We start from the raw sequence: 27,560 nt of genomic DNA, 5'->3' as shown, positions 1-27,560 counted from the left end.
AACAATTAGTATAATAATTTTATTACTTAAATGAATATATTTTATTTAAATTTTAAATACAATTTACAAGTTACAATAAGTATTGAATTATTTTAATTTGTGGGTTTCAAACACTTCTTCCGTCATATTACTCATGTTTTTTTTATTACTCTTATCTAATTTGCTTATTATTCAATGAATAGATTGTAAATATCTTGTAAAAATAAAAAAAAAAATATTGTAATTTAATTAGGTAGCAAAAAAATATAACTTCTCAAACACTGTGTCTAGAAGAACTGGTGGGATAATGCATTCGAATAATAAAATGTCTATAAACTTGCGGACCAGTTTCGCATAGTTAAATTTGGCATGCGAACTATAACTGAAATAGATAACCAGAATAGGTACATTGCTGATCACAAAGTACTTTCTGTAAAAGTACATACGATTTAATATTTATCAATAGACTGTATAGATACTTAGTATAATATAAAGTTCTATGGATTTATCATAGTAAATAATATATTTTATAATATCTATGGCAATCGTCAATTGTCGACATTCGTCGGCGACGATAAACAATTTTAATAATTTCAGTGAACAAATAAGTAATAAGCCATCGATATAGACCGACAGTTATGAGCCGTATACATTATAATGTAAGTTTTAACACAAACTCACACATTTCGTTATGATCAGGTATTCAGGTTATTTTCATAAAATATTTTGATACTTTCAAGTTTCAGTTCAGAGCGAGATGAAGATGGATAAAGATAGTTTCTTCGGCGGCGGCGGCACTCTAGCTAGGTTTCACCGGAAGAGTCGATGCTTACGCGTAAGTTTGTTTTCATATTATTGCTATTTTACATTTACTTTTTAGGCTTAAATTAAATATTTATTGCCACGGACAATCTGTTAACTGGGTTACGTAGAAGCATTTATAAGTTTAATCCCAAAAGCGCAATGTATAAAATACGCGAGACCGTCTTCGTAAAAATAATTAAAAAACATTTTGTGAAAGGAACAAGATTACTGCTGATATTTAAGTTTTAATTATTATTAACAAATAAATACAAATAATAGATATCTTAATAGATTTTTACTATTAACATTATTCAGTGTAAATATAGTTTCTGATCGACTTACCTATAAATAAGTACCTTCTATAAAATAATTATTCATATCAAATAATCCTAACAATTAAATGCAAGGATTCTCATAAATTGATCTTACAGCAGCCTTAAAACACCAAAAATATATTTACACAGACCACAAGAAAAAATAATTGAAAATATTAAAAAAATAAAGAACACATCATTATAAAATTAATACAGTCATCGATCCGCCCAGAATCTAAAATTATAGACTTAGAGTTTTGGAAATCTAGTTGGTATTATGGTATTTGATGAATTTACTGTATACGTTTATGGCTTTATGTTAACTCTAAAATCCAGTAATCACCTTTTTATTTAATAATTCATAAAATACAATATACTCTTATAAAAATTTTCTTGTGTTTCTGATACCTATTCACCACCTTAATCAATAATTAAATTGATAAACTAAAATAATAATTTAAATAATACCTATATCATATTATTATAATTCAAATTCAAAATTATAAACTATTTTGGTTTTATTGTCATATCAAATTTCAATAAACAAATTGATCCTTAACACGGAAGTCTTTGATATAAAAAGTTGCATTATATTATATCCGTGGATTCATCATATTAACGTACCTAGTATAAAATCTATATCATTTATTTATTTATCTATGGCAAATCTCAAAGTCGTTGCAGAAGACACAGTCGATTAAAAATTCTAAAATTTCAATAAGCAAAGAAAACATGAGCAAAAAACTTACTGCGTTTCGTATAATTTTATTTTTCATAAATTACAATATTCTAAGTTCTGTAATCTTGAGCGTTTCCTCATGGGCGTCGCAGTTCACACACGTCACGGATTCCGCCGAAAGAGTCGATAATTAAAGTAAGTTTGTTTTTATATTCTTTTGGGGCTTAAATTTACTTTTAAGACTTAAAATAAATATTTAATGTCACGAAAAATGTGCTATCCAAGTGTTGTATGCGCATATTTTAGTTCCGAACCAGAAATGTATATAAAATACGCGAGATATAAACGTCATCGTCGTTTTTCCAGTCCCTGTTCGTAGAATAATTATAATTAATAGGAGCTTACCTATATAAGGTACTTAATATACATATAATATGTTCTGGTTTAATTTATAGAAATATATGTTATAGCATATAACTGATAATAGTCATAAGATACAATTTTAATTAATAACTGGTAATTTTTTTTTCCAAATACAACGTTATTATAAGTTATAGGTAACTATTAATTTAGTGTCACATACTTAACTTCTATTGTTCACCTAATATCTATATTCTAAATCATAGGGATTAGGGACGTATAACCAAGTACACATAAAAGTAATATTCACGGAATGGTCAACTGCAGCCTATCCTGACGTGTGCGCACTTATGAATAATGTATCTACTTATATACTCGTATAGGTATATAAATATACCTATATATAAATAGTGTAATACTACATACACGAATGTGTTACCTTTTATGTTCCTAAAAGTTCAAAAGTTATATTTACAGTTACAGTTACTATTAGGCATTAGTACCTACAATATAGTAGGTTAAAGTCATTTTTGCCCAAAAATTACATTTGAAAGTGTCATCGTGTATATAAATTATAATAATATACTCTAAAAGTTTCATAAATCCGCGAATACCTACTATTTTTAAATTACAACAAAATAACTATATTCGTTCTTCTTGGTTTTAATATGTAACTTCGTCCAAATTTTAACTTATAATATCGGTAAAAAGTAACTGTGTTTATAATAGATTATTTAGATTTAACGGTTACAATATGAACCAGGGGCGGACTGAGCCGGCGGGATACTGGGAACTTTCAGGTGGGCCGCTATTCAAAAATGATTTGTTATTGCTATATATTTATAATTATTATTAATATAGAAGATCGGCATAAATCGGTATAAATATGAATTATAAATATTTTTTATTTTTATACCATGACGCGTGTGTGAAAAATTGTTTATATTAAGTGTTTAAGATGTTAGATTTCGGTACGGCTGATTGTCCACCCCCCTCACTCTTCAGCATCAATGCATCAGAAATTATTATTTATAATTAGGCCACGGATTTAAATATAAACTGCATTTTCTGAATTTTCTATGACATTGCTTTCCAAGCAAAGAATTCGTTTCATATATTATCAACGAATTGAAAAATGAAATTAGAACATTTATATGGGTTGAAGTCAAATATTTTAAGGCATTTTTCTTGTTTTTAATGCATTTAAATCTACGTCCTATTTATAACTTAACGTTTTAGGTTGATAACTATTATGTAGGTAGGTACCGTTTTGTATGTTCAATGTAACGTTCTTAATTCAAAAAGTAGCTAAATGAGTCAAATGATTTTGTCAAGGGAGGGGGAGGAGGATATGGCTGATTTTTTAACATGCACAATTTCAAGTGTTCATAACCTCCTATGCTACTCTAAGGAGAAGTGACACAATTTCGTAAGAGAGGAGGCGTGAAAATGTTTAAAAAAAAACACGAATTTATTTAGTTATTTTGTTATTTAGGTAATACATATTAATTAATAGGTATTTCTTAAAATCTTTTTATTATTTTATTTGAAACATTATTTTTAAGTATTGGGATCAATAAAACTATTTTTATTTAATTACTATTTTATATCAATTAGAATTTTTTAATAAACCAAGTAATAAATAAATGGTTACCAAGTAAAAAAACCGTTATCTATATTGTAAATTTGAATTTAATTTACAGCATAGAAACTAATAAATGTTTTTTTGAAGATAATGTAAAAATATCCATCATCCATCGGTTAGGACCATATATATATTTTCTATGATTAGGACGGTTAGGTTATAATTATAAATAATCTATGGCAAATGACAATCGTCTGAGACGAACAGCGATTCCAATACGTACTCACATATTTCGTTCCATTCTGGTCATGAGCTAGGTGCCTATTTTTTTAAATGTCATTAATCTCAATACTTCCAGACTGAACTTTTGGATCGAAGATATGCATTTTCCTTGGCGGAGATGCACAGCTCTGACACTAGACAATATTATACACTCGAAGGGAACGCGTTTCGCCGGAAGAATAAATAATTACGTAAGTTTTGTCCTTCTACTCTGTTGACGCGGTAGACTTAATGTAAATATTTATTGTCAGACAAACTTATATACTCGCTAGGCGTAGAGTAGTTTTTAAAATCCAGTTGTTATAGGTGTACAAAAATAAGGATATTATGAAAAATACCTTAAATTATAATACTTTGCCTACAACTGTTAACTTATTGTTATAGTAGAATAATTTTTAAAATTTGAAATCAATGATTAGGCAATGCTTTTATAAGTAGGATTAAGGTAGGTTTTTATACCTACCTAATAAAATAAGAAAATACATAATGTTTAATGTTATTTAATATGATTTGTAAGTACATAGCAGATTATACCTACCACTTGGTGACGATTATTTTTGTCTTATACGTTCTTCGTAATTCCGTTCCGTCACGATAGTTTTAGTTTTCGTTAAATGTGAAACATACATTTTCTGCGCATACGGGATACGGGTATCAAACATTTGGGTTTTAAGAGAACACCTCAAACGTACGTTTTATTTTGGGGGTTTTACGGGATATACCTATAGGAAATTTTCTTCAAATTTTCACATTTCACTATTTGATATTATGATATTATTTGTACCTAGGTTAAGTTTCTGTTTTAGAATCGATCGATATGTTACCTAGGTATATCACATTCTTTAATTTAAATTCTGGTATTCGAGTATTGGACAAGTACCTAGTCCGAACAATCCAAACGCTGTCTTACTCGTAGTCGAGTTCTAGTTGATAACTGACTTGTGAATAAATGTAATTTTTGTTAGGTATAAAAATAAAACTAATAAATCCTTGAATACAACATTTAAAAATACAAACTCTGTGACCTGTGTAATAAAAATTTTCAAACTGGGAATAATATTATATCATAAGCAGATTGAAATGTGTGAACGTTTCAGTGCTTCGAAGACTAAGTTTCGTAGCAGATTTTGATTCCGTCACGGGGTATGTATTTTCTTATTTCTCAGTAGGTTTTTTTTTTATTATTGTTAATTGATCAAAGGATGTATTGCCCGAAATTTTTCAATATTTGTATTGTAATTATACTGGTATAACACTATTCCGGCTATCAATAAAGTCGTGTTAAAAATTAGAAAATTGGGAGGTATGATATTTTTTTAAGTAATTCTTTCGAGTAGGGAATTCGCTCAATGATATTTAAATATTTTCACCGATAATCAAGTACGATTACTTGTAGGTATTTAGAGACTGGGTGAATAGGAATTAGGTAGTGTGTAATATGGCGAAGATAAGGAAATGGGTCAACAGGATTTCAGAATGTTTGGTGTATGAAAGGGAAAGATGAAAAAGAAATGTAAGGTTAGGGTAGGTAAGTGGAGTGAGGGTAGCAGATATGAGAATAATAAGTTAGGTGTTAAGGTACAAAAGAGGATAGAATAAGAAATTAATTAATTAAGGGTAGTGTAGGTTGTAGTGAAAACAAGAGAGAATAGGTTTAGGTGGTTCGGTCACTGTATGATAAGAGATAGTGAGAGTGGCTATAGAAGTTAGTTAATTTAGGTGGGAAATGAGGGGTGAGAAGACTGAAGAAGAGATGGATAGACAGAATACCGATCATATGGAGGTGTGGAATGAGAGTGGCTGAACCTGTATATAGCTGTGAGAGTCGGGGGAAGAAAAAGTGTAAAGGTAGAATAGTTATGTTAACAATGCCGAATACGTGGGAAAAGATCTTGAATTGCAAAGGCCACTAGCTTCAACTCACCACAGGTTTACCTAACTAACATTCTTATGACTCATTAGGACACTTTTCAGAATAAAAAGATCCTGAGTTGCTGCAGCTAGGTTGCCGAACTTAAGTGTTTGATTATCAAGTTGATCCTCTGATTGTTGACACCATGGATAGTCCACGCCTATGTTAAATACATTTGAGGCCGCGTTCCCGGAGGGGAAGGCAATTGAGGCTCCTTTATATTGATAGTCGATACTCGATATGAGTATACTTTATTTGGCCTCAATTGTTCCCCTCGAAGGACGAAGACCGCTGATAAGACCATTATGTCCTATCCATATCTTTATTATCTATGATGGAGCCATACCCAGCTCACTCGTGTAAACTTGTTGCTGGTTGGGATGTCAGCGCACTATTTGTTTTCCATCTTTGACCCACGCGTAGCATACCAAATGTACGATTAAGAAAACACTAAAATGATTGTGCGTGGGTCGGAGAGAGAAATAAATGGTGCGCTAAAAATCTGACATCCTAACCTAACCGAAAATATAAAAACATTTTAAGAAAATAAGCATAAATACGAAGAAATCATGAAAACATGCAATTATATTATAACTAACCAGAATAAAACGCATATTGGTAACGGTGTTGTAATAATAGGGATCTCCCCAAAAAAATACGTACTAATAGTTCAAACAAATCATAAAAACCAACTGTAATAAATATTAATTTATGAAAAAGTATATTAAAAAGCATTATTATTATAAATGAAACAAAACTATCAATTATGGACCGTCACATAATATAGGTATTTCTATATTTTTAGCTCCATAATTTCTGTTAAAATATTAGGAAAATGTATTAAGTACCGTAAAAGTGCTAAATTTGAGTTATTACTTAAAATATTATATTCATAACAAATTATAATAGAAGGTTAGGTACTGTTATTCCACATACCTATATTATAGTTTAATTTAACTACAACATTCTAGTAGAGTCTGATAAAATTTGGTTCCACGACTTTGATCACACAAACTTTAAATACTAAACTATGGGTCTGAAATTTAGTTTATATAGATCTAAATAATCCAAAACATATAATATTGCTTCAAAATATAAAAATAAAGTGTCTAGTATTGTAGTAGGTAGGTAACTATCAAAAAAAAACTAAAAAAAATCATACTTGAAATCTATGTATAATATACGTATATTGTAATAAACGTTCAAATGTTTACTATTACAGTACATTATAAAAAATTAACTTAAGTTCAATATAATACATTATAACAGGTGTTCAAATAAACATTTCATACCACAAATTTTGTTAATTCACACAGTCTCTCTTCAATTTTAAATTTTTCTTCAAATTATCTACAAAACATAAATGTTTAGTAAATTGGAAGACTTGATTAAGTATTTAATCATTTATCTAAAAGAGATGTGCCGGGTCGCCACATTACTATATCGAGGGGCTATGGTGCAAGTGTCATCCATAAATATCATAACATATATTATATTAGAAATACAAACTTAATATTTCACCAACAGTAAATATTATAAAAAAATATTACGAAATGTACTATACTCATATTATATTATGATTGTATTAGTTACAAACTCTTGAATTAAGAGTTATGTTTTAGGATTTAATTAATTTCCTAAAAGGAAACGCCTCAAGGTTGCCTCAGTAGGTTAGGTTTACTAATTATTACTAATTATACAAAATACTGAAAATTAATGAAATCACAAATATTAGTACAATAGAGAGACTGTGCATTGATTTATAAATTTGTCTTAAATTTACTTTTTGCATAGAGAATATGAAGGTGGGCTGGGCTCTTAATATCAGAGTATGGGGGACAGGTCTGGGATTTCATATTATCATTAATAGAGACTCATTAATCGCTTTTATGTGCTTCAAATTGTTTACACGAGTGAGCTGGGTATGGCTCCATCATAGATAATATAGATATAACATAATGGATAGGACATAATAGTATATGGTAATAGTCTTACCAGCGGTCTTCGAGGGGAACTAAGGTGTCAACAATCTAAGGATCAACTTGATAATCAATCACTTATAAGTTCCGCAACCTGCAACTCAGGAACTTTTTATTCAAAGTGTCCTAAGTAATTAGTCATAAGAAGCTAGTTTGGGAAACCTAAGGTAAGTTGAAGCTATGGTAATGATAGACGACTACAATCACTGGTCGTGAGCTTTGCGATGATCTTTTCCTACTAACTATAAAGGTATTTGATATTGTAAACATAACAATGAAAGAAAATATTTAAATATTATTAATTTGGTTATGTTAGGTTAGGTTAGGATAGGACAGTAAATTAGACGTTAACTAATTATTATAGTTTTTAACACGGTCTTAAAAGACTGTCAGCTAGAGTTGTACCAGTATAGTTATTAAAAACTTAAATACAGCCAACATTAAATAATGATTTTTTTAACACAACAAATTATAAAATGTATTTTAAAATATAACAAAATATAATTTTGTTAGGATTTTATAAGGTTTTCAATACTTATGAGGTTTTGTAAATAGAAAATGTATAAAATCAATAGTTTTAATTTAATATATAGTATTGTGTTTTATTATCCTACTGTCAAAGAATTCTCAGGGTTTTCTTTCCACATTTTTTTACATTGTACTAAATCTAATTTTTTTCCGCACAAATTTTTTTTTGTATTCTTAAAATCTATATGCCTGCGGGCGCCAACACCTCCCATCAATTTTTTTTTTTTAGTAGTGTAACTCTAGTTGAATATTTTGTATTGACTTGAAAATTGATAACTTAGAGCCCCATGAAAAATCATTCTTTAATGAACTAAATATTTTGATAGTTTCTTCTGTTTAAGTTTCGGGACATTTTAGTTTGAACTTTGTAATGTGTATTCATACTGTCAAATTTTTTCCAAATTTTTTTTTGTTTTCTAAAATCTATTTGCCTGCGGGCGCCAACACCTCCCTTCAATTTTTTTTTTTATGATTTTAACTCTAGTTAATTTTTTTAAACATTGTCAATCTTGTGCCCCATGAATAATCATTCTTTAATAAACTAAATATTTTAAATAGTTTTTTCTGTTTATGTTTCGGGACATTTTAGTTTGAACTTCGTTATGTGTGTTCCTACTGTAAACTTTTTTCCAAATTTCTTTTTTGTTTTCTAAAATCAATTTGCCTGCGGGCGCCAACACCTCCCTTCAAATTTTTTTATGATTTTAACTCTAGCCAATTTTTTTAAACATTGTCAATCTGGTGCCCCATGAATAATCATTCTTTAATGAACTAAATATTTTAAATAGTTTTTTCTGTTTATGTTTCGGGACATTTTAGTTTGAACTTCGTTATGTGTTGCTACTGTAAACTTTTTTCCAAATTTCTTTTTTGTTTTCTAAAATCAATTTGCCTGCGAGCGCCAACACTTCACTTCAATTTTTTTTTTTAGTACTGTAACTCTAGTTGAATATTTTGAATTGACTTAAAAATTGATAACTTGGTGCCCCCTGAATAATCATTCTTTAATGAACTAAATATTTTAAATAGTTTTTTCTGTTTGCGTTTCGGGACATTTTAGTTTGAACTTTGTAATGTGTATTCATACTGTCAAATTTTTTCCAAATTTTTTTTTGTTTTCTAAAATCTATTTGCCTGCGGGCGCCAACACCTCCCTTCAATTTTTTTTTTTAGTACTGTAACTCTAGTTGAATATTTTGTATTCACTTGAAAATTCATATCTTGGTGCCCCATGAATAATCATTCTTTTATGAAATTAATACTTTGAATAGTTTTTTCTAAATTTTTTTCCAAATTTTTTTTTTGTTTTCTAAAATCTATTTGCCTGCGGGCGCCAACACCTCCCTTCAATTTTTTTTTTTATGATTTTAACTCTAGCCAATTTTTTTAAACATTGTCAATCTGGTGCCCCATGAATAATCATTCTTTAATGAACTAAATATTTTAAATAGTTTTTTCTGTTTATGTTTCGGGACATTTTAGTTTGAACTTCGTTATGTGTTGCTACTGTAAACTTTTTTCCAAATTTCTTTTTTGTTTTCTAAAATCAATTTGCCTGCGGGCGCCAACACCTCCCTTCAATTTTTTTTTTAGTAGAGTAACTCTAGTTGAATATTTTGTATTGACTTGAAAATTGATAACTTAGAGCCCCATGAAAAATCATTCATTAATGAACTAAATATTTTGATAGTTTCTTCTGTTTAAGTTTCGGGACATTTTAGTTTGAACTTCGTTATGTGTTGCTACTGTAAACTTTTTTCCAAATTTCTTTTTTGTTTTTTAAAATCTATTTGCCTGCGGGTGCAGACACCTCCCTTCAATTTTTTTTTTTAGTACTGTAACTCTAGTTGAATATTTTGTATTGACTTGAAAATTGATAACTTGGTGCCCCATGAATTCTTTAATGAACTAAATATTTTGAATAGTTTTTTCTGTTTATGTTTCGGGACATTTTAGTTTGAACTTCGTTATGTGTGTTGCTACTGTAAACTTTTTTCCAAATTTCTTTTTTGTTTTCTAAAATCAATTTGCCTGCGGGCGCCAACACCTCCCTTCAATTTTTTTTTTAGTAGAGTAACTCTAGTTGAATATTTTGTATTGACTTGAAAATTGATAACTTAGAGCCCCATGAAAAATCATTCTTTAATGAACTAAATATTTTGATAGTTGCTTCTGTTTAAGTTTCGGGACATTTTAGTTTGAACTTTGTAATGTGTATTCATACTGTCAAATTTTTTCCAAATTTTTTTTTGTTTTCTAAAATCTATTTGCCTGCGGGCGCCAACACCTCCCTTCAATTTTTTTTTTTATGATTTTAACTCTAGTTAATTTTTTTAAACATTGTCAATCTTGTGCCCCATGAATAATCATTCTTTAATAAACTAAATATTTTAAATAGTTTTTTCTGTTTATGTTTCGGGACATTTTAGTTTGAACTTCGTTATGTGTGTTCCTACTGTAAACTTTTTTCCAAATTTCTTTTTTGTTTTCTAAAATCAATTTGCCTGCGGGCGCCAACACCTCCCTTCAATTTTTTTTTTTATGATTTTAACTCTAGCCAATTTTTTTAAACATTGTCAATCTGGTGCCCCATGAATAATCATTCTTTAATGAACTAAATATTTTAAATAGTTTTTTCTGTTTATGTTTCGGGACATTTTAGTTTGAACTTCGTTATGTGTTGCTACTGTAAACTTTTTTCCAAATTTCTTTTTTGTTTTTTAAAATCTATTTGCCTGCGGGCGCCAACACCTCCCTTCAATTTTTTTTTTTAGTACTGTAACTCTAGTTGAATATTTTGTATTGACTTGAAAATTGATAACTTGGTGCCCCATGAATAATCATTATTTTATGAACTTAATATTTTGAATAGTTTTTTCTAAATTTTTTTCCAAATTTTTTTTTTGTTTTCTAAAATCTATTTGCCTGCGGGCGCCAACACCTCCCTTCAATTTTTTTTTTTATGATTTTAACTCTAGCCAATTTTTTTAAACATTGTCAATCTGGTGCCCCATGAATAATCATTCTTTAATGAACTTAATATTTTGAATAGTTTTTTCTAAATTTTTTTCCAAATTTTTTTTTTGTTTTTTAAAATCTATTTGCCTGCGGGCGCCAACTCCTCCCTTCAATTTTAGATTCTGAGCGAAGCGATGAATGTATTGATTCTACAATGATGTGTGTTTTTTTTTTATTTTTTTTTTTATTTTTTATTTTTTTTTATTTTTGTGTCTGTCATCACCTTTTAGGACAGTAAAAGTGCTTGGATTTTCTTCAATAGTAACTTTTCTGATAGGAAAGTGAATCTAGTTGGTACTTTGGGGGGTCAAAAGTAAAAATTTCCCAGTAGTTTTCACAAGCGACGTGAAAAACAAAAGAAAAATTAAGGAAAAACGGGAATTTTTACGCAAAATCTGTTTTCGAGAAAATCGATTTTGGTTTTTGGTGTAACTCTAATACAAACGACCGTAGGGACATGAAATTTTGACTGAATGTTTATATTAGCATTTTCTATACACCATAAAATTTACAAAATATTTTGACTCTTTTTGAGCTGTTTACGGCCATTGTCAGTTTTCAATTTTTTTAGTTTTTTTTTCTATAAATATCAATAAAATTTTATCTGTCGAGTAAAAAAGCTTGAAAATTTAATAGAAGGCTCCTAGGTTATTGTTTCAAAGGCAGATGAAAAAAATTCAAAATCCTTAGTCACAGTTTTTAATTATAAGCATTTAAAGTTCAAATTTTGACTAAATACGGAAAAATCAGGAAAAATAGCAAATTATTTTGATGAGAATTCATAAAAATTTTTCTTTTTAAATCTAAGATTTGAAAATGTAATATAAGATTACTCATAAGTTTGTCTACCTTTATCAAAAAAAAAATGTCTAGAAGAAACTTAAATTAAATTTTTATGAGCGTCTGAAATTTATATTTTTACAACATTTGATATTTACTCGATTTCTCATGTAACAATTTTCTTATTTTATTGTAATTAAAAAACGAATGACTGTAGATACTTGAAAATTTCACTGAATGTTTATATTAGCATTTTCTATACACCATAAAATGTTGAAAATATTTTGACTCTTTTTGAGCTGTTTACGGACATTGTCAGTTTTCAATTTATTTAGTTTTTTTTTCTATAAATATCAATAAATTTTTATTTGTTGGGTAAAAAAGCGTGAAAATTTAATACAAGGCTCCTGATATATCGTTCTAATAGCAGTTGAAAAATATTAAAAATACATAGGCACAATTTTTTTTATAAGCATTTAAAGTTCAAATTTTGACAACATTTATCAAATTTATAATTTATTAATTATTTTGTAGTTAAAATGTATAAAATGTTTAACTTTTATGGCTAAGGATTGAAAATTTAAAACAAGGCTCCACGTAAATAGGTTATATATAAATTACTTTATTCACAATAATATCATCAAATATACTTGGCAATATCATTAGCTTATTTTCGCTCAGAATCGTTTTTCTTATACAATAATATTATATCATTGAATTCAAATTTAACACCATCCATTACAGTGACCCACTTGTAACCTACCGTACAGCAGAGCGACATCCACTTATCCACCTTTTTTTTTTTAGTACTGTAACTCTAGTTGAATATTTCGCATTGACTTGAAAATTGATAACTTGGTGCCCCATGAATAATCATTCTTTTATAAGCTTAATATTTTGAATAGTTTTTTCTAAATTTTTTTCCAAATTTTTTTTTTGTTTTCTAAAATCTATTTGCCTGCGGGCGCCAACCCCTCCCTTCAATTTTTTTTTTTAGTACTGTAACTCTAGTTGAATATTTTGTATTGACTTGAAAATTGATAACTTGGTGCCCCGTGAATTCTTTAATGAACTAAATATTTTGAATAGTTTTTCTGTTTAAGTTTCGGGACATTTTAGTTTGAACTTCGTTATGTGTGTTTTTACTGTACATTTTTTTCCAAATTTCTTTTTTGTTTTCTAAAATCTATTTGCCTGCGGGCCCCAACACCTCCCTTCATTTTTTTTTTTTAGTACTGTAACTCTAGTTGAATATTTTGTATTGACTTGAAAATTGATAACTTGGTGCCCCATGAATAATTCTTTTATGAACTTAATATTTTGAATAGTTTTTTTCCAAATTTTTTTTTTGTTTTTTAAAATCTATTTGCCTGCGGGCGCCAACCCCTCCCTTCAATTTTTTTTTTTAGTACTGTAACTAGTTGAATATTTTGTATTGACTTGAAAATTGATAACTTGGTGCCCCATGAGTTCTTTAATGAACTAAATATTTTGAATAGTTTTTTCTGTTTATGTTTCGGGACATTTTAGTTTGAACTTCGTTATGTGTGTTTCTACTGTAAACTTTTTTCCAAATTTTTTTTAAGTTTTCTAAAATCAATTTGCCTGCGGGCGCCAACACCTCCCTTCAATTTTTTTTTTAGTAGAGTAACTCTAGTTGAATATTTTGTATTGACTTGAAAATTGATAACTTAGAGCCCCATGAAAAATCATTCTTTAATGAACTTAATATTTTGAATAGTTTTTTCTAAATTTTTTTCCAAATTTTTTTTTTGTTTTCTAAAATCTATTTGCCTGCGGGCGCCAACCCCTCCCTTCAATTTTTTTTTTTAGTACTGTAACTCTAGTTGAATATTTTGTATTGACTTGAAAATTGATAACTTGGTGCCCCATGAATTCTTTAATGAACTAAATATTTTGAATAGTTTTTCTGTTTAAGTTTCGGGACATTTTAGTTTGAACTTCGTTATGTGTGTTTTTACTGTACATTTTTTTCCAAATTTCTTTTTTGTTTTCTAAAATCTATTTGCCTGCGGGCCCCAACACCTCCCTTCATTTTTTTTTTTTAGTACTGTAACTCTAGTTGAATATTTTGTATTGACTTGAAAATTGATAACTTGGTGCCCCATGAATAATTCTTTTATGAACTTAATATTTTGAATAGTTTTTTCCAAATTTTTTTTTTGTTTTTTAAAATCTATTTGCCTGCGGGCGCCAACCCCTCCCTTCAATTTTTTTTTTTAGTACTGTAACTAGTTGAATATTTTGTATTGACTTGAAAATTGATAACTTGTGCCCCATGAGTTCTTTAATGAACTAAATATTTTGAATAGTTTTTTCTGTTTATGTTTCGGGACATTTTAGTTTGAACTTCGTTATGTGTGTTTCTACTGTAAACTTTTTTCCAAATTTTTTTTAAGTTTTCTAAAATCAATTTGCCTGCGGGCGCCAACACCTCCCTTCAATTTTTTTTTTTAGTACTGTAACTCTAGTTGAATATTTTGTTTTGACTTGAAAATTGATAACTTGGTGCCCCATGAATAATCATTCTTTAATGAACTTAATATTTTGAATAGTTTTTTCTAAATTTTTTTCCAAATTTTTTTTTTGTTTTTTAAAATCTATTTGCCTGCGGGCGCCAACTCCTCCCTTCAATTTTTTTTTTTAGTACTGTAACTCTAGTTGAATATTTTGCATTGACTTGAAAATTGATAACTTGGTGCCCCATGAATAATCATTCTTTTATGAACTTAATATTTTGAATAGTTTTTTCTAAATTTTTTTCCAAATTTTTTTTTGTTTTCTAAAATCTATTTGCCTGCGGGCGCCAACACCTCCCTTAAAACTTCCAACAAAACACAGATAATGTTCTTCCCATCGAGTTTCATAATAGATCGATTCACTCTAATTATTAAGCTAACGGCATAAAACGTGAACTGCTGAACGTACATTTTCTATGTTACCCGTTTGTAAGACGGAGACAACACATGCGGGTGTGGCGTCCTCTTAATGGGTTCTATAGAAATATTTGGGAGATTTAGCCATCTCAATAAGCCACCACTTAGTTGCACCTATGCCTGTAATTTCAAGTTAAAAGTATTGATTAACATATACTATATTAGTTCTATATAACAAAAACTAGTTAGTACTATAATAATTATAGTAATAATAATATTATAATAATATAATAATTATGTTTTTGTTATAATAAAAACATGCAATTTAAAGTTTTAAAACAAAATTTATTCATATAGGTAGGTAATGTTTATAATATGCAAAAATTATAAGTGTTTTTATTTTATATAAATGTTAATATTTATCATCGCCGTTCATGCAAAGCACATTAAGTCTAAATACAAGATTTCTATATCGTTTACGACTGCTGTGCGATTTATATATGGGTGGTCAAATGAAATGACTAGTATTAAGTGGTGTGAACAAGAACTTAATATATATAAGTCAAAATAGAGTTATTGACTGGAATAATTACTTACGTGAAGTATGTGCAATGGCAATTGAAAATAAACCACAGGGGAAAATAGGTGGACCGGGGAAAATTGTCGAAATTGATAAAAGTTTGTTTTCGAAAAGAAAAAATCATGTTGGGAGGGTACTTCCCGAACAGTGGATATTCGGAGGAATTTGTCGTGAGACAAAAGTCATTTTTATTAAAAGTACCTGACAGAAAAACAGGAACTTTACTTACGGCGATCAAAAACAACATTCAGGAAGGTACCAAGATCTATTCAGATTGTTGGCGTGCATATAACACCGAATTATTAAAATCATCCGGCTTCCATCACTATACTGTCAATCATACATACAATTTTGTTGACCCAACCACAGAAGCATACACCCAAACAATTGAACGCCTTTGGGGATTGGCAAAGTGGCAAAACAAAAACCATAGGGGAACAGCTCGCCGTCATCTAGATTCATACCTGACTGAATTTTTTTTGCGACAAAACCTTGGTAACGATCCACCGTTTAATAAGATTTTAGTGGATATTAAAACCTGCTTTCCTCCTCAAAAAAATTATTAACTACATTTTTTATTTATTTTTTATATTATATTATTACAATTTTTTCTATACACATTTTTATGCCATTTTATCGTGTTTCAAAATAGATTTATATTATTATTCAGAATAGATTTAACCTATATATTTTATATATTATTTTTATTATTTAAAAAATTGCGGTAGTCGAAATAACACGGTTGATCATATAATAGGTAGTCTTGGAAATATTTTGGTAGTCGAGATAACACGGTTGTGAACCTAAAGTAGTCGAGATACCACGGAAGTACCATTTTTTCAAATATTAAATTTAACTAAATTTTGTTTTTGCTTGTTTTAATTGGTTTTCTTATAATCAAAGTAGTTGTTTATGAATGGTTTTAAATAATATGACAACGTAAAATTTATATTTTTTATTATAGTTATTAAAAAACAACAATTTAGTGAGTCTTGCATATAGTTTATATGGACTAGTGTGTTCTTCATATTTAGGAAACTATATTTTAAATGGGCTTAGTTTAAATTTTAAATTGTTTATTTAAAATGTTTAAATAATATTGGGACTTAGTTGAATATAGCATATTGTATAGCATTTGAACTGAATTCTATATAATAATAAACCAGAAGAATCGAGTTTTGGACTTATTATGTTTTGCATGAACGGGGACGATATATAGTATTAATGTGCACAGTTTATAATAAGTTTATAATAGTTAATATACATCTAAATACAGTATCCATGTACTCTATTTGTGCACAAAAAACATTATTTAGTTTATTTTAATTTCAAACCATTTCCTACCAACTTATGAGTGTTCTTAATAAGTACCTAATTGATAAATTAAATAATTAATAAATCTTAATTATTATTTTTTGATTTCAGATGGAGAGTTTTCTGACGATGAGTCTGATAGTATGCCATCATTATCATCAACAGGTAATCCGTTTTAAAAGTTAACTGTTCTGTTCATTAGTTGTAATATTATGTTAAATTAGGTGTTCATATTAAAAATAAATAAATTAAATTAGTAAAACATAAGTAGACAGTTATAAATACTATAGTTTCAATTTATAAATAATATTGACTATATTAACTGATGTATAGAAATATATATATTTAGGTATACCTACTTTATTTTTCAAATTAGAGAAAATTAGTTATATAATTTATTATTAAGTCAAGTTTTGTAATATAATTCTGTTAATTATAACATACTTAGGAGGTACTGCAGAAAAGTGAAAACTAATTTATTTTTCATAATATGGTTAATACAAATTACATAATTCAATATGATTTATTTCAGATGATGAAGTTAAAAAGTCAAATGAGAAAAAACTCACAATTTCTAAAGATCCTGGATGGTCTCCATTAAAACGCTCTGTTGTTGAATCTTCATATGGTAAATATTTCATCATTGTTAAAAATAATGTAAGTACAGGGCCGGATCTAGGGGGGGGAAGTCAGGGATTTATCCCCGGGCGTATAATTTTCGTGGGCGTATTTTTAAGGTTTGAAATTTGTAAATTGAAATTTTAAAATTGACTATAAAACAAAAGTCAAAACTTGGTTCAAATAATATTTTACAGAAAATGTGTAATATTGGATATGCGAATAAAATAAAATAATTTTATTTTTAATCGAGTTAAGTTATATCTAATAACATTGATTTAAAAATTAAAAAGGACAAATATGAAATAGGTATACGCAGTGTCGTGGAAATACCCGTCCGCAACTGTCAGCGCGCGAGAGTGACACGCCTTAGTCGATCATAGATTCATAAATTACACTTAGTTAAACTCTCCGATTAGTGACATATTAAAGTATGGTCAATTACATCGTTTTCTTGCATATAATATATTATGTAGATACTAGATACAGCCCCCCCCCCCCCCCAATTAGTCGTGTTATTGTATAAACCTTAAATAATAAAAGGCAAAGTAAAAACCATGATACTTTAGGAAACTTTTAATGAAATATTTTTCCTATTCTTATTATTAATTATCAGGGTTGGGATTTTATAGCACTTAAAATTGCATAAATATGCGCTAAAATATTAAAAAAAAGAAATTTATTAATTAATAATTTTAAAATGTATAGAAATACATATTGAATAATAAACATTACTTTGATATGTAATTTATCTTTTATTAAAAATCTTTTAAATCTAACATTTTTTTAATATAAAAAAAATATATATTTTAAAAACATTATTTTTGAAATGTTTTAATATTTATTAAACGTGTAAAAAACATTTCATTGTTACTTGGGCCGATTTCAAAAATATTATTCACTCGAATTGCTTCCTAAGAGGGTCACTACCTACTATTGTACTGTAATCGCCTGCGATAGCTATAATTAATCGATTTATAAAAAAATATATCAAACATAATTTAGATGAAATATCATTCTGTTATACAGTCAAAAACTTAAGTTTGTATAAAATAAATGTTGTTTTTTATTCGTGTCAGGTGCATAGTATAACAGTAATAATAATAATGATATAAGTTGTATAGTGTAAAATAATATAAACAGTATAAAATAAAATAAACAAAAAAAAAAATAAATAAAATTAACAAATACATATTGTAATAAATAGACGGACACAGCAGTAATAATTGATAATATTAAAAATAATTTTGCTGGTCGTTCAGAGATCTGTTCTAAAGCTTTTCGTTTCAATTTGTTGCTGAGTATCTGTCTGTTAATTTTTTGCTCTGAGTCTTTCGCACAATCGTGATTAAGTTTACTATCTTCGAACTGGATTTTATTGCGTTGATCGGTTTTCAAATAGGCTGTACATTTTTTTCGTACATGTCCACCGTTTAATGTCAATAGCTAATTATTTTTTGTATCCAAACTTAAAACCATCACATATTATAATGGTTAGGTTAGGTATATTAGGCACATATTATAATGGTTTTACCCTTTTCGCTGATCTCGCTTATCACGTTCATTTTTATAAAAATGTATTATACTATATAATAACGTGTTATTTATCGTGGTTGCGAAAACGAAACTGATTGTGTTGAACTGGTGATGATAGACTAATCACTAATCGCGGATAAGATTATTGCATTCGAAAAATTAATCTGTCTGGTAAATTATACTGTCTTAAACATTTTATTTTTGACCATTACGGAATAATATAATAATCGATAGTACACGTACAACTATCGATATATTAATTAATATTCCAGGTGTGTCATGTGAGGCAATTCGAGTAGACCATTTGGGTATACTCGAATATTGCCTCCGAAAACGCCGGGAGGCAATTCAAGTAAAAAAAGGTCACCTACCTAAGTTTAGGAGGAAATTCGATTGTCACATATACATTTTATTGATAAGTTATAATCCATGATAAAGTAAATTTCATGTTATAATCATTATATTACAATTTACAGTACATCACATTTTTGTTTCATTGTATTTTTTCCGTATTTAGGTACATAATATTAAGTTTTGATTGTAACAAATATTAAAAATGAAAAATGTATAATATTGTTATGTTGCAAATTAAATATTGTTCTTTTACATAAAGCTTTTTATATTAAAAGTAAGCAATGGATACCTAATTTAGATTTGTTAATAAATAATTTATACATGTTATTATTATCAATATTATTTTTATTCTAAGCCTGAAACTTGGAAATATTTTCCACATGTTTTAGCTTTAAATACACCATTATAAGAAGTGCTTCTAAACTATTACTTGATTAGTTTAAAATCGTTTAAATTATTTGTGGTAAATAAATTATTGGTCCAGTATATTGCTGTACTGTGTGAGTGTGCTTGATTTTCCGTAAAAAAAAATACTAATTCTGGTAATCTCCCTGAGATTGGCGTATTTTTTTAGTTTCCCCGGGTGTTAAAAAGCTAAGATCCGGCCCTGTGTAAGTATACCTATTATACCTATCCATTATTATTTATTTATATGTTTTTAGCACATATTACATCAACTCCAGTTAATCAAACAACCAACCAATTGATCTCAGATATTAAAAGTTTGAATTCAAAATCTAAATACTACCATAATGATAATGGTAATAGTGTTCCTTTGAAAGATGATGTTATTGTCCAGACTAATCATTCTAGTAATTATATATATATCTATACAATATATTTCTATTGCATACATTATTAACATTAATTAATTATTTTAAATAGTCAATACTCCTTTCACTACTAAAACAACTGTATCTCCTCAAAATACTGTGGATAATTATAATAGTTGTTTAAACAGTAATATCATTGCTAAAGGAGATAGCCCACATTTATCATTTGGTAATCTATATACATTTAACTACTTATACATTTTTTTTTATTTAAAATTTTAAAACCTATATCTTTACCTTTTTTGTTTTCCAAGTATTATTATTTTATATATGACCAGTCGCACATTCAAAATAACTTCGTCCACCGTACCGCTCGTTGTTGCAACCACTCCCACTTTTATAATATACGGAACACTCGCGTGAGAACAGAGTCGTGCACATGTTTATAAAACAATAGATCTCCTTCACCACGCTGGTTAGTTGTAGAATTATTTTATGGGGAACCAATCATAAACTGGCCGTGCGTAAGGGACACAAAACGGTCCGCTGCCCGTTCATGAACTTAACGTGCGGTGGGTATAGTTACTTAACAATATTAACACATATATTATACTCATAGAGAAATGTGCACACTGTAAACTGTTTTAATACAAGTCATCTTAAACGACTTAAACTTAAGATCGTCATGAAAAAAAAAAATTGTATTTTATAATACCCGCGTTACCACTATCCGCATATTTAAAATATACTATTTTCTGAGTTCTAGTAAAGAACTTTTTAATATCTAAAAAGTATAAATAGTTTAAATTAATACATTTATATCATATTATTACTACATTTTGTATTCAATAAATTATTTTTAATTTTTATTTTAATTTTTAGAAAAAAATTGTTCAATATGGTATACAATCTCATGAATAGCCCATCTACATCTAATGAACAAACTGTTCAAAAAGGTAATACAACTGAATGCATATCATTAGAAAATACATTATAACTTAAGGGTAGTTTAACGATACCTACTTACTTAAAATTATAATGCCTTCAATAAATTAAGTTTAATACATTAGGATGTATACTATCTTTATTACTGATTGTTAAAATTAATTTGTAATTTTGAATATGCTTTTAGTTGACAATTGTGTAATCATCAAACTCAAAACAACAAAGGAAAGGTAATGGAACTCTCCATAAAGGTAATTATTAGTAATAATAATAAATATAGACACTATATTATATGTATACCTATATGTATAGGTACCTTCAATTATATTATTCCAATCATACTAGTATTGTATATTACACATTATTATACTTCAAAAATATTGGTTAATATACTATATATCATGATTGATTTAATTATAATATATATTATTAAGCATTCTCAATTCACCCACCTACCATAAAAATTAAATACTAGGGATACCGCTTTAGCAAAGTTACTAATTAGGCGCAAACCAATATATATTATTATCTTATTTAATTTTTTTTTTTTATAAATAGATGATCAGTATGCAAAATTGTTAAATTTTATGGTAACAATAAAGTACGAATTAAGATCAATGCAGGAAAAATTGGACATCATGATTCAGCGAGATGAGGAAAACAACTTGACAAAAACTAAGGATTTGAGTATATATGACACTGGTGATATAGATAATAAATTACCAATCAAAACTCAGGAACAGTTGGAAGAATTAGAAAATGATTTGTCTAACAATAAACATTATCGGTGTCAGATGGTAAAGATTTTTAAGAATTTCATACGTGTATGAACTGTTATTAAATAAGTTATATATTTTTATTGTCATTGATTAAACGTTTATCATCTGTGGGAGGAAAGTCAATAAAAATTATGGCAAAAAGAATAATGGCTATATTATTTATACCAGAAATATTATGTGATTTTTCATATAGTGGTTGTGGTAACAAAAAACTACCATTTGAGAAATTGCTTCTAAATAAAATTATTTTTGGTAAGTTAAACTTAAATAACAATATAGTAATTTTGATTTTGTATTAATTAATTAATTTTTAGAATTTTAATTTTTTAGATTCTGTCCTTACAATCAAAAAATTTGCCAATGCTGATAACGCAGCTAATGAAATTGATCAGGTTATTAAGTACGTTCTTATTCAAACTTCATTTAAAATTAAAGATAAGGCAGGAAAATAATTTTTATAATCATCCTAAATATATTATTATAGTGTACAGAATTTCTTAATATAATAATTTCTGTATACTTATTAATACTGATATTATAATTTTAAATGAAATTTTAAAAACAATAGGTATTAGGTAAACGTTATAAATAACAATCATAATATACACTATACCTATTTGAAAGATTAATTACTTAACAAATGTATAACATAAACGTTAAATTCTTTTTTATATTAATAACTACGCTAAGTATAAAATCATTTACATAACCAGTTATTTACATTGTGTTAACGTTTACCTATGATCTGAAGTCTAAACCTAGGAAACGAGCTAGTAACCGACTTGATGTTATAACCTTGTTTACCCGTATTCGTAAACGGTACTGCCATATAGGCGTGGTACGGGACGCGAGGTCGGCTACTCGGCTCGTTTACTTTAATAGTTTTCTGTCATGGGTGTCATGGCGTCATAGAACATTTTGTTGTTAAACCTTAACGGCTTATTGCTCAACATGTTTTCTAAACTCGCTTCGATAATCGACGTCAGTGAATCACGGTTCAATATTATCACGTAACTACTCTATAAATTGTTATTCGTGTACTCACATTGTTAATTGTTATAATAGTGCGTACTGATGTCGGTAATTTGGAATTCAATGCATTTAATTTTAATATAATCGTTTGATTGACATTTACTTTTGTTTACAATATTCAATATGACGTGGTCGGTTATTCACTTCTTTAAAGATAATGGAGTAGAGGTAGTACCTAGCACATGGTTTAAAGTTGATAATTGTGCTTGGCCTAAGACCCATGTGAAACGTTTTATTAAAAACCAATGTATACCAAATACTAGAGGGTTCAAAGCTAGGGCATTGTCTACAAATATTTGTAAGCTTATATTTTTTTTACAAAATAATAACTACATTGTATAATAATATAACCTATAATTATTTTGATATACATTTTAGAATCGTTTCTTGTTGCTCGAACGAAATGCAAAAAATAATTGATCACTTCGGATTTATCATCTACTGAAGATGACAATTATTCTAAAATAAAAAATATAAATAATGGAAAAAAATCAAAATCTGGTAATAATTGCAGTAATAACAAAAAAACGGGATATGGCGCTGACAAATCAGGTAAGATGGTTATATTATGTATAGTATACCTTCTTTAATAATTTAATTAATATTGGAAAAAAATGTTATTATTAATAGTACTTTATACAATTATTAACTTATGTTTATAAAATGTGTATTATTTTTATTTTATTTTTGTAGACATTGAAACTGATAGCGATGACAATAATTATGAATTACCAGCTTATGATTCTGGTAAGTAAATATATATAATTATAATAACTATACCTACCTAAAATGTATTGTACTTCAAAATTGATAAAAATCTTTATTGTAGGTGATAATAATTCCAGTACAAATAACATTAATTGTCTGTCTAAGAAATGTAAGTTTTCAATGATTTATTAATATAGTATATTTAATTTTATGTTCTCTATATTCATTTCTAATGACACATATTTTTTTACAGCTTGTGTTGATGATATGCTTGTCAAATCACCATCAAAAACTCCAGTTTTTGAATCTAGTATGTACCTACCTATAATATATTATATATATAATACTATTTTATTCTAATCATGTTTTTAGGGGAATTATGTAATATACTTGTAGAATATTAGTTACTTGAATAATTTCATTATAGTTGTCCAAACTGTTTCACAAAAAAAAATTTTAATTATATTTCCGTTTACAGTTGATGATAATTTCTGCATGGTGAAAAATGTGTCACCTTATAGAAGAAATAAACATTTTGTACTTTCTCCTAATAATTTGGCAAGAGCAGAAAAAAACAAAAAGAGAAATTTATCTGAATCTCCTAGAAAATTATATCCATCTCCTGAAACTTTTCAATCACGTATGTATACCTAATAATTAGTTCTATTAAAATGCAATTTTTCTATCATATAAAAAATTAAAAATATTTTAAATTACACTCAAAACACAGAGAAAAAAATTAAATCAGCACCTCTTATGAAGATGACTAAATACCATTGTTAGTATATATAAATAATATGATTTTAAGGCTAGTATATAATACGCTGATATATAGTCTTACAAACGTTTTACACTAATTTTTGTTTTTATAGCTCTTTCACAAGAAATATCTCCTACTACTGTTCAGAAGTATTCACCATTAAAAACATATGGTAAAATTATTAATAGTGTTTTTCAAAATTGTACTATACCTATATAACAAGAAAAGCATTACATATTAATTTGTATTTCTAATATAGCACAAGCATCTGCGGCGAGATCTGCGGTATCCAAGCAATTATTTAGACCAGATAACTTAAGCCAACCGTTGACTACTTGACTACTTGTTAGTTTAAAAATATAATATAATTATAATATATAATTATAACTGTTCAATGATTACAATTTACTAGGATTATGTTACTTACTTATTGTATTTTCTTATATTATGTTGCAGTATTAGAAAATAAACAAAAAACGCCTCCAAAACCAAATAAATTAAAAAATTCTTCAGGTATGTAAAAATAGTAACCTTCTAATGTTTTATTTTTAAATGTTTTAATTATGATGTATAATATATAATTTCAGAAGATCAATTTAAGGAACTCATTTTATACAATCTGTTAGTATTGAAACACAGCATTAGAAACATCAATGAAAAATTGACATTGGTTGTCGAAAGGCAGATTTCACACAATTATAATGTTGAAGAATCTAATGATCTTACATTAGAATATTCTAATTTGGACTGCTTATTACCAATTGATGAAGAAGATACATTAGACAATATAGAAGAACAGATAAGAAGTACCATGCATCATTGGTAAGTAATTTCATTTATAATTAGACTTCATAAAATATAGACAATTTTTTTCTTAAATTAATGGTTTTTGAAACAATGTTTCAAGTTCAATTATTTAGACTAAATCGATTACAAATGTATTTTAATGTTTACAAAACGTATAACAACTATATACCTATTGTGAAACATATTTTCATTATGCATTCATGCCTAGTTTTAATTATGATAAATCATTTTTATGTAATTAAATACTCGTTAAATAAATCTATACCACAGAAGTCATGTAACGCAAGTCACAAAAATGACATTTTTATTGGAGAGACAATACAAAAATGTTTGTATTGCAATGCACTTACAATTGTATATTTCAAAAATATTATTTCGCTTTACTTTTCTTATGTATCACTCTAGACATACGTTTCTATACTTCTATCATAGTTTAGGACTTAAGTTAGTATACTTCTTACTATCTATAAATTTATTGTTAATTGGACTTACATTAAAATACAATTAAACAGATCACAAAAAGAATATTCCAACAATAGAACTGACTCAATATTTGAAAAAATGGACTTGCGTTAGTTGACTTCTGTGTTACAGAAATATGTATAGCTTTTATTTATTGAATGATTTTAAAGGTTAAAATTAAAAGTTTTTACTAAAGAATAAAATGATTTGACTTAGTAACATTAAATACATATTACATTAAATCTATATATTTTTTATCAAATTCAAATTATTAAATGGTTATTAATATCTTATTATTCCTATTCTACATTATTTTAGTAGGTCCTTAACTTAGGTAACATGTAAATATATTTTTACTATAGATATAATTACTGTATTATAATAATATACATACTTTAGTACTATATGGAAGGTTTAATATTTTATGACATTAAACTTTATTTTTTTTTTTTATTACATTTTAGACTAAACAGTTAGCTGGACTTGGTGGAAAAAGTATCAAAGTCATGGTCAAAAGAATCATGGGATATTTGTTCACTGACAACATCTTAGCCTTATATTGTGGCAGAGCAAATAAAAAAAAATGTTTTGCAAATCTATCAATTTCAAAAGTTATATATGTTGTAAATATATTATTTATTTTTACGTAATATGCACTCATAAATTCTTCTATTACTTCTCTTTATCTATTATATTATAATATTATGAATAACTGGTAGTATATAATATAACTAAGAATTTGTTATACTCTTAAAGTCTTATATAACAGCTACCTTTTTAAATTAATAACTTTCATTATATATTTTAGTCAATAAGTTATTTATGGAAGTTAATAATTACTAATATTCACATAGAAAATGTTTAATTCCAAAACAACTATTTTAATAATGCTATAATTATGATTTAATACTTTTTCTTTGATTCAAGCAATTTAATCCTATATATTTGATATATTATATTATCTAAAATAATAATTATACATATAAATGTAATATATGCCGGTCTATATGGAGTTTAATGGATGGAATATGAATATGTGTTTAATATATTATAATAATATGCCTTCTACCATTAAAATGCAACTATTAATTTTTGTTTTTATAATTATTATTGTTATTTGTTTTATTGTCCAGATGCTGTTAAATCAATTAAACGATTTAATAATGAATCATCGACCGATGAAATTGAAAAATACATTAAAGGAGCACACAACACAAAAAAAAAATGTCTTTAAATTTTTTTAAATGTTAAACAATTTTAGGTATGGCTATATGAAATTATTTGGTGAAAATCCGATGTAAAAAAAATGATAACTTTAAGAGATATTAAGAAATGTAGAATAGTGGTGTGACGTCATTGGGCCCTACTCGTCGTAATCGCCTATCTTATACGTGTAAAAGTTCTTCGCTTCACACAACGATTTACTAACCTAAACATTTTATTTTTGAAATTTGATTTACGTATTAATGTGTGGTTTTATGTGTTTAAGACGATGCAAGTATCAGAATTTCAATATGACGTTTAGTTTTTTATAAATTAAAAATCTTAAAATGTACATTTTTGTTAAATGGCGCGTTGCGGCGAGCGGCAATTGAACAACGTGGCCGCCGACCGCTACCTAATCGAATTCAAAAATGTCTGTTTTAAGATTTTTAATGTATAAAAAACTAAACGTCATATTGAAATTCTGATACTTGCATCGTCTTAAACACATAAAACCTAACATAAATACGTAAATTAAATTTCAAAAATAAAATGTCTAGGTTAGTAAATCG

General features: G+C 27.4%; 1 protein-coding gene and 1 pseudogene across 4 annotated transcripts; both read left to right on the top strand.

The window, feature by feature from the left end:
- Positions 1-204: 204 nt before the first annotated feature.
- On the top strand, positions 205-27,354 carry LOC132943085 (uncharacterized). 4 transcript variants are annotated; one of them, XM_061011885.1, is made up of 10 exons: positions 205-638; positions 720-814; positions 1,892-1,971; positions 4,080-4,194; positions 17,123-17,176; positions 17,544-17,639; positions 20,182-20,331; positions 24,973-25,029; positions 25,104-25,338; positions 26,250-27,354. In XM_061011885.1, coding segments are annotated over exons 5-10 (561 nt in total). In that variant the 5' UTR covers positions 205-638; positions 720-814; positions 1,892-1,971; positions 4,080-4,194; positions 17,123-17,154; the 3' UTR covers positions 26,251-27,354. The 4 variants fall into 4 exon arrangements, with proteins under 4 accessions (XP_060867868.1, XP_060867870.1, XP_060867871.1 ...); XM_061011887.1 differs by lacking the exons at positions 205-638; positions 720-814; positions 1,892-1,971; ... (2 more) ...; positions 17,544-17,639; positions 20,182-20,331 and adding exons at positions 22,645-23,096; positions 23,427-23,600; positions 23,742-23,795; ... (1 more) ...; positions 24,010-24,066; positions 24,235-24,396; XM_061011888.1 differs by lacking the exons at positions 205-638; positions 720-814; positions 1,892-1,971; ... (2 more) ...; positions 17,544-17,639; positions 20,182-20,331 and adding exons at positions 22,645-23,346; positions 23,427-23,600; positions 23,742-23,795; ... (1 more) ...; positions 24,010-24,066; positions 24,235-24,396 and having other exon boundaries at positions 25,107-25,338.
- LOC132943086 (uncharacterized) lies at positions 20,831-22,468 on the top strand (annotated as a pseudogene).
- Positions 27,355-27,560: the final 206 nt, after the last annotated feature.

The sequence above is a fragment of the Metopolophium dirhodum genome, chromosome 4 (assembly GCF_019925205.1).
Source record: "Metopolophium dirhodum isolate CAU chromosome 4, ASM1992520v1, whole genome shotgun sequence".
Taxonomy (NCBI): Eukaryota; Metazoa; Arthropoda; class Insecta; order Hemiptera; family Aphididae; genus Metopolophium; species Metopolophium dirhodum.
This window is presented reverse-complemented; position numbering and strand designations above follow the sequence as displayed.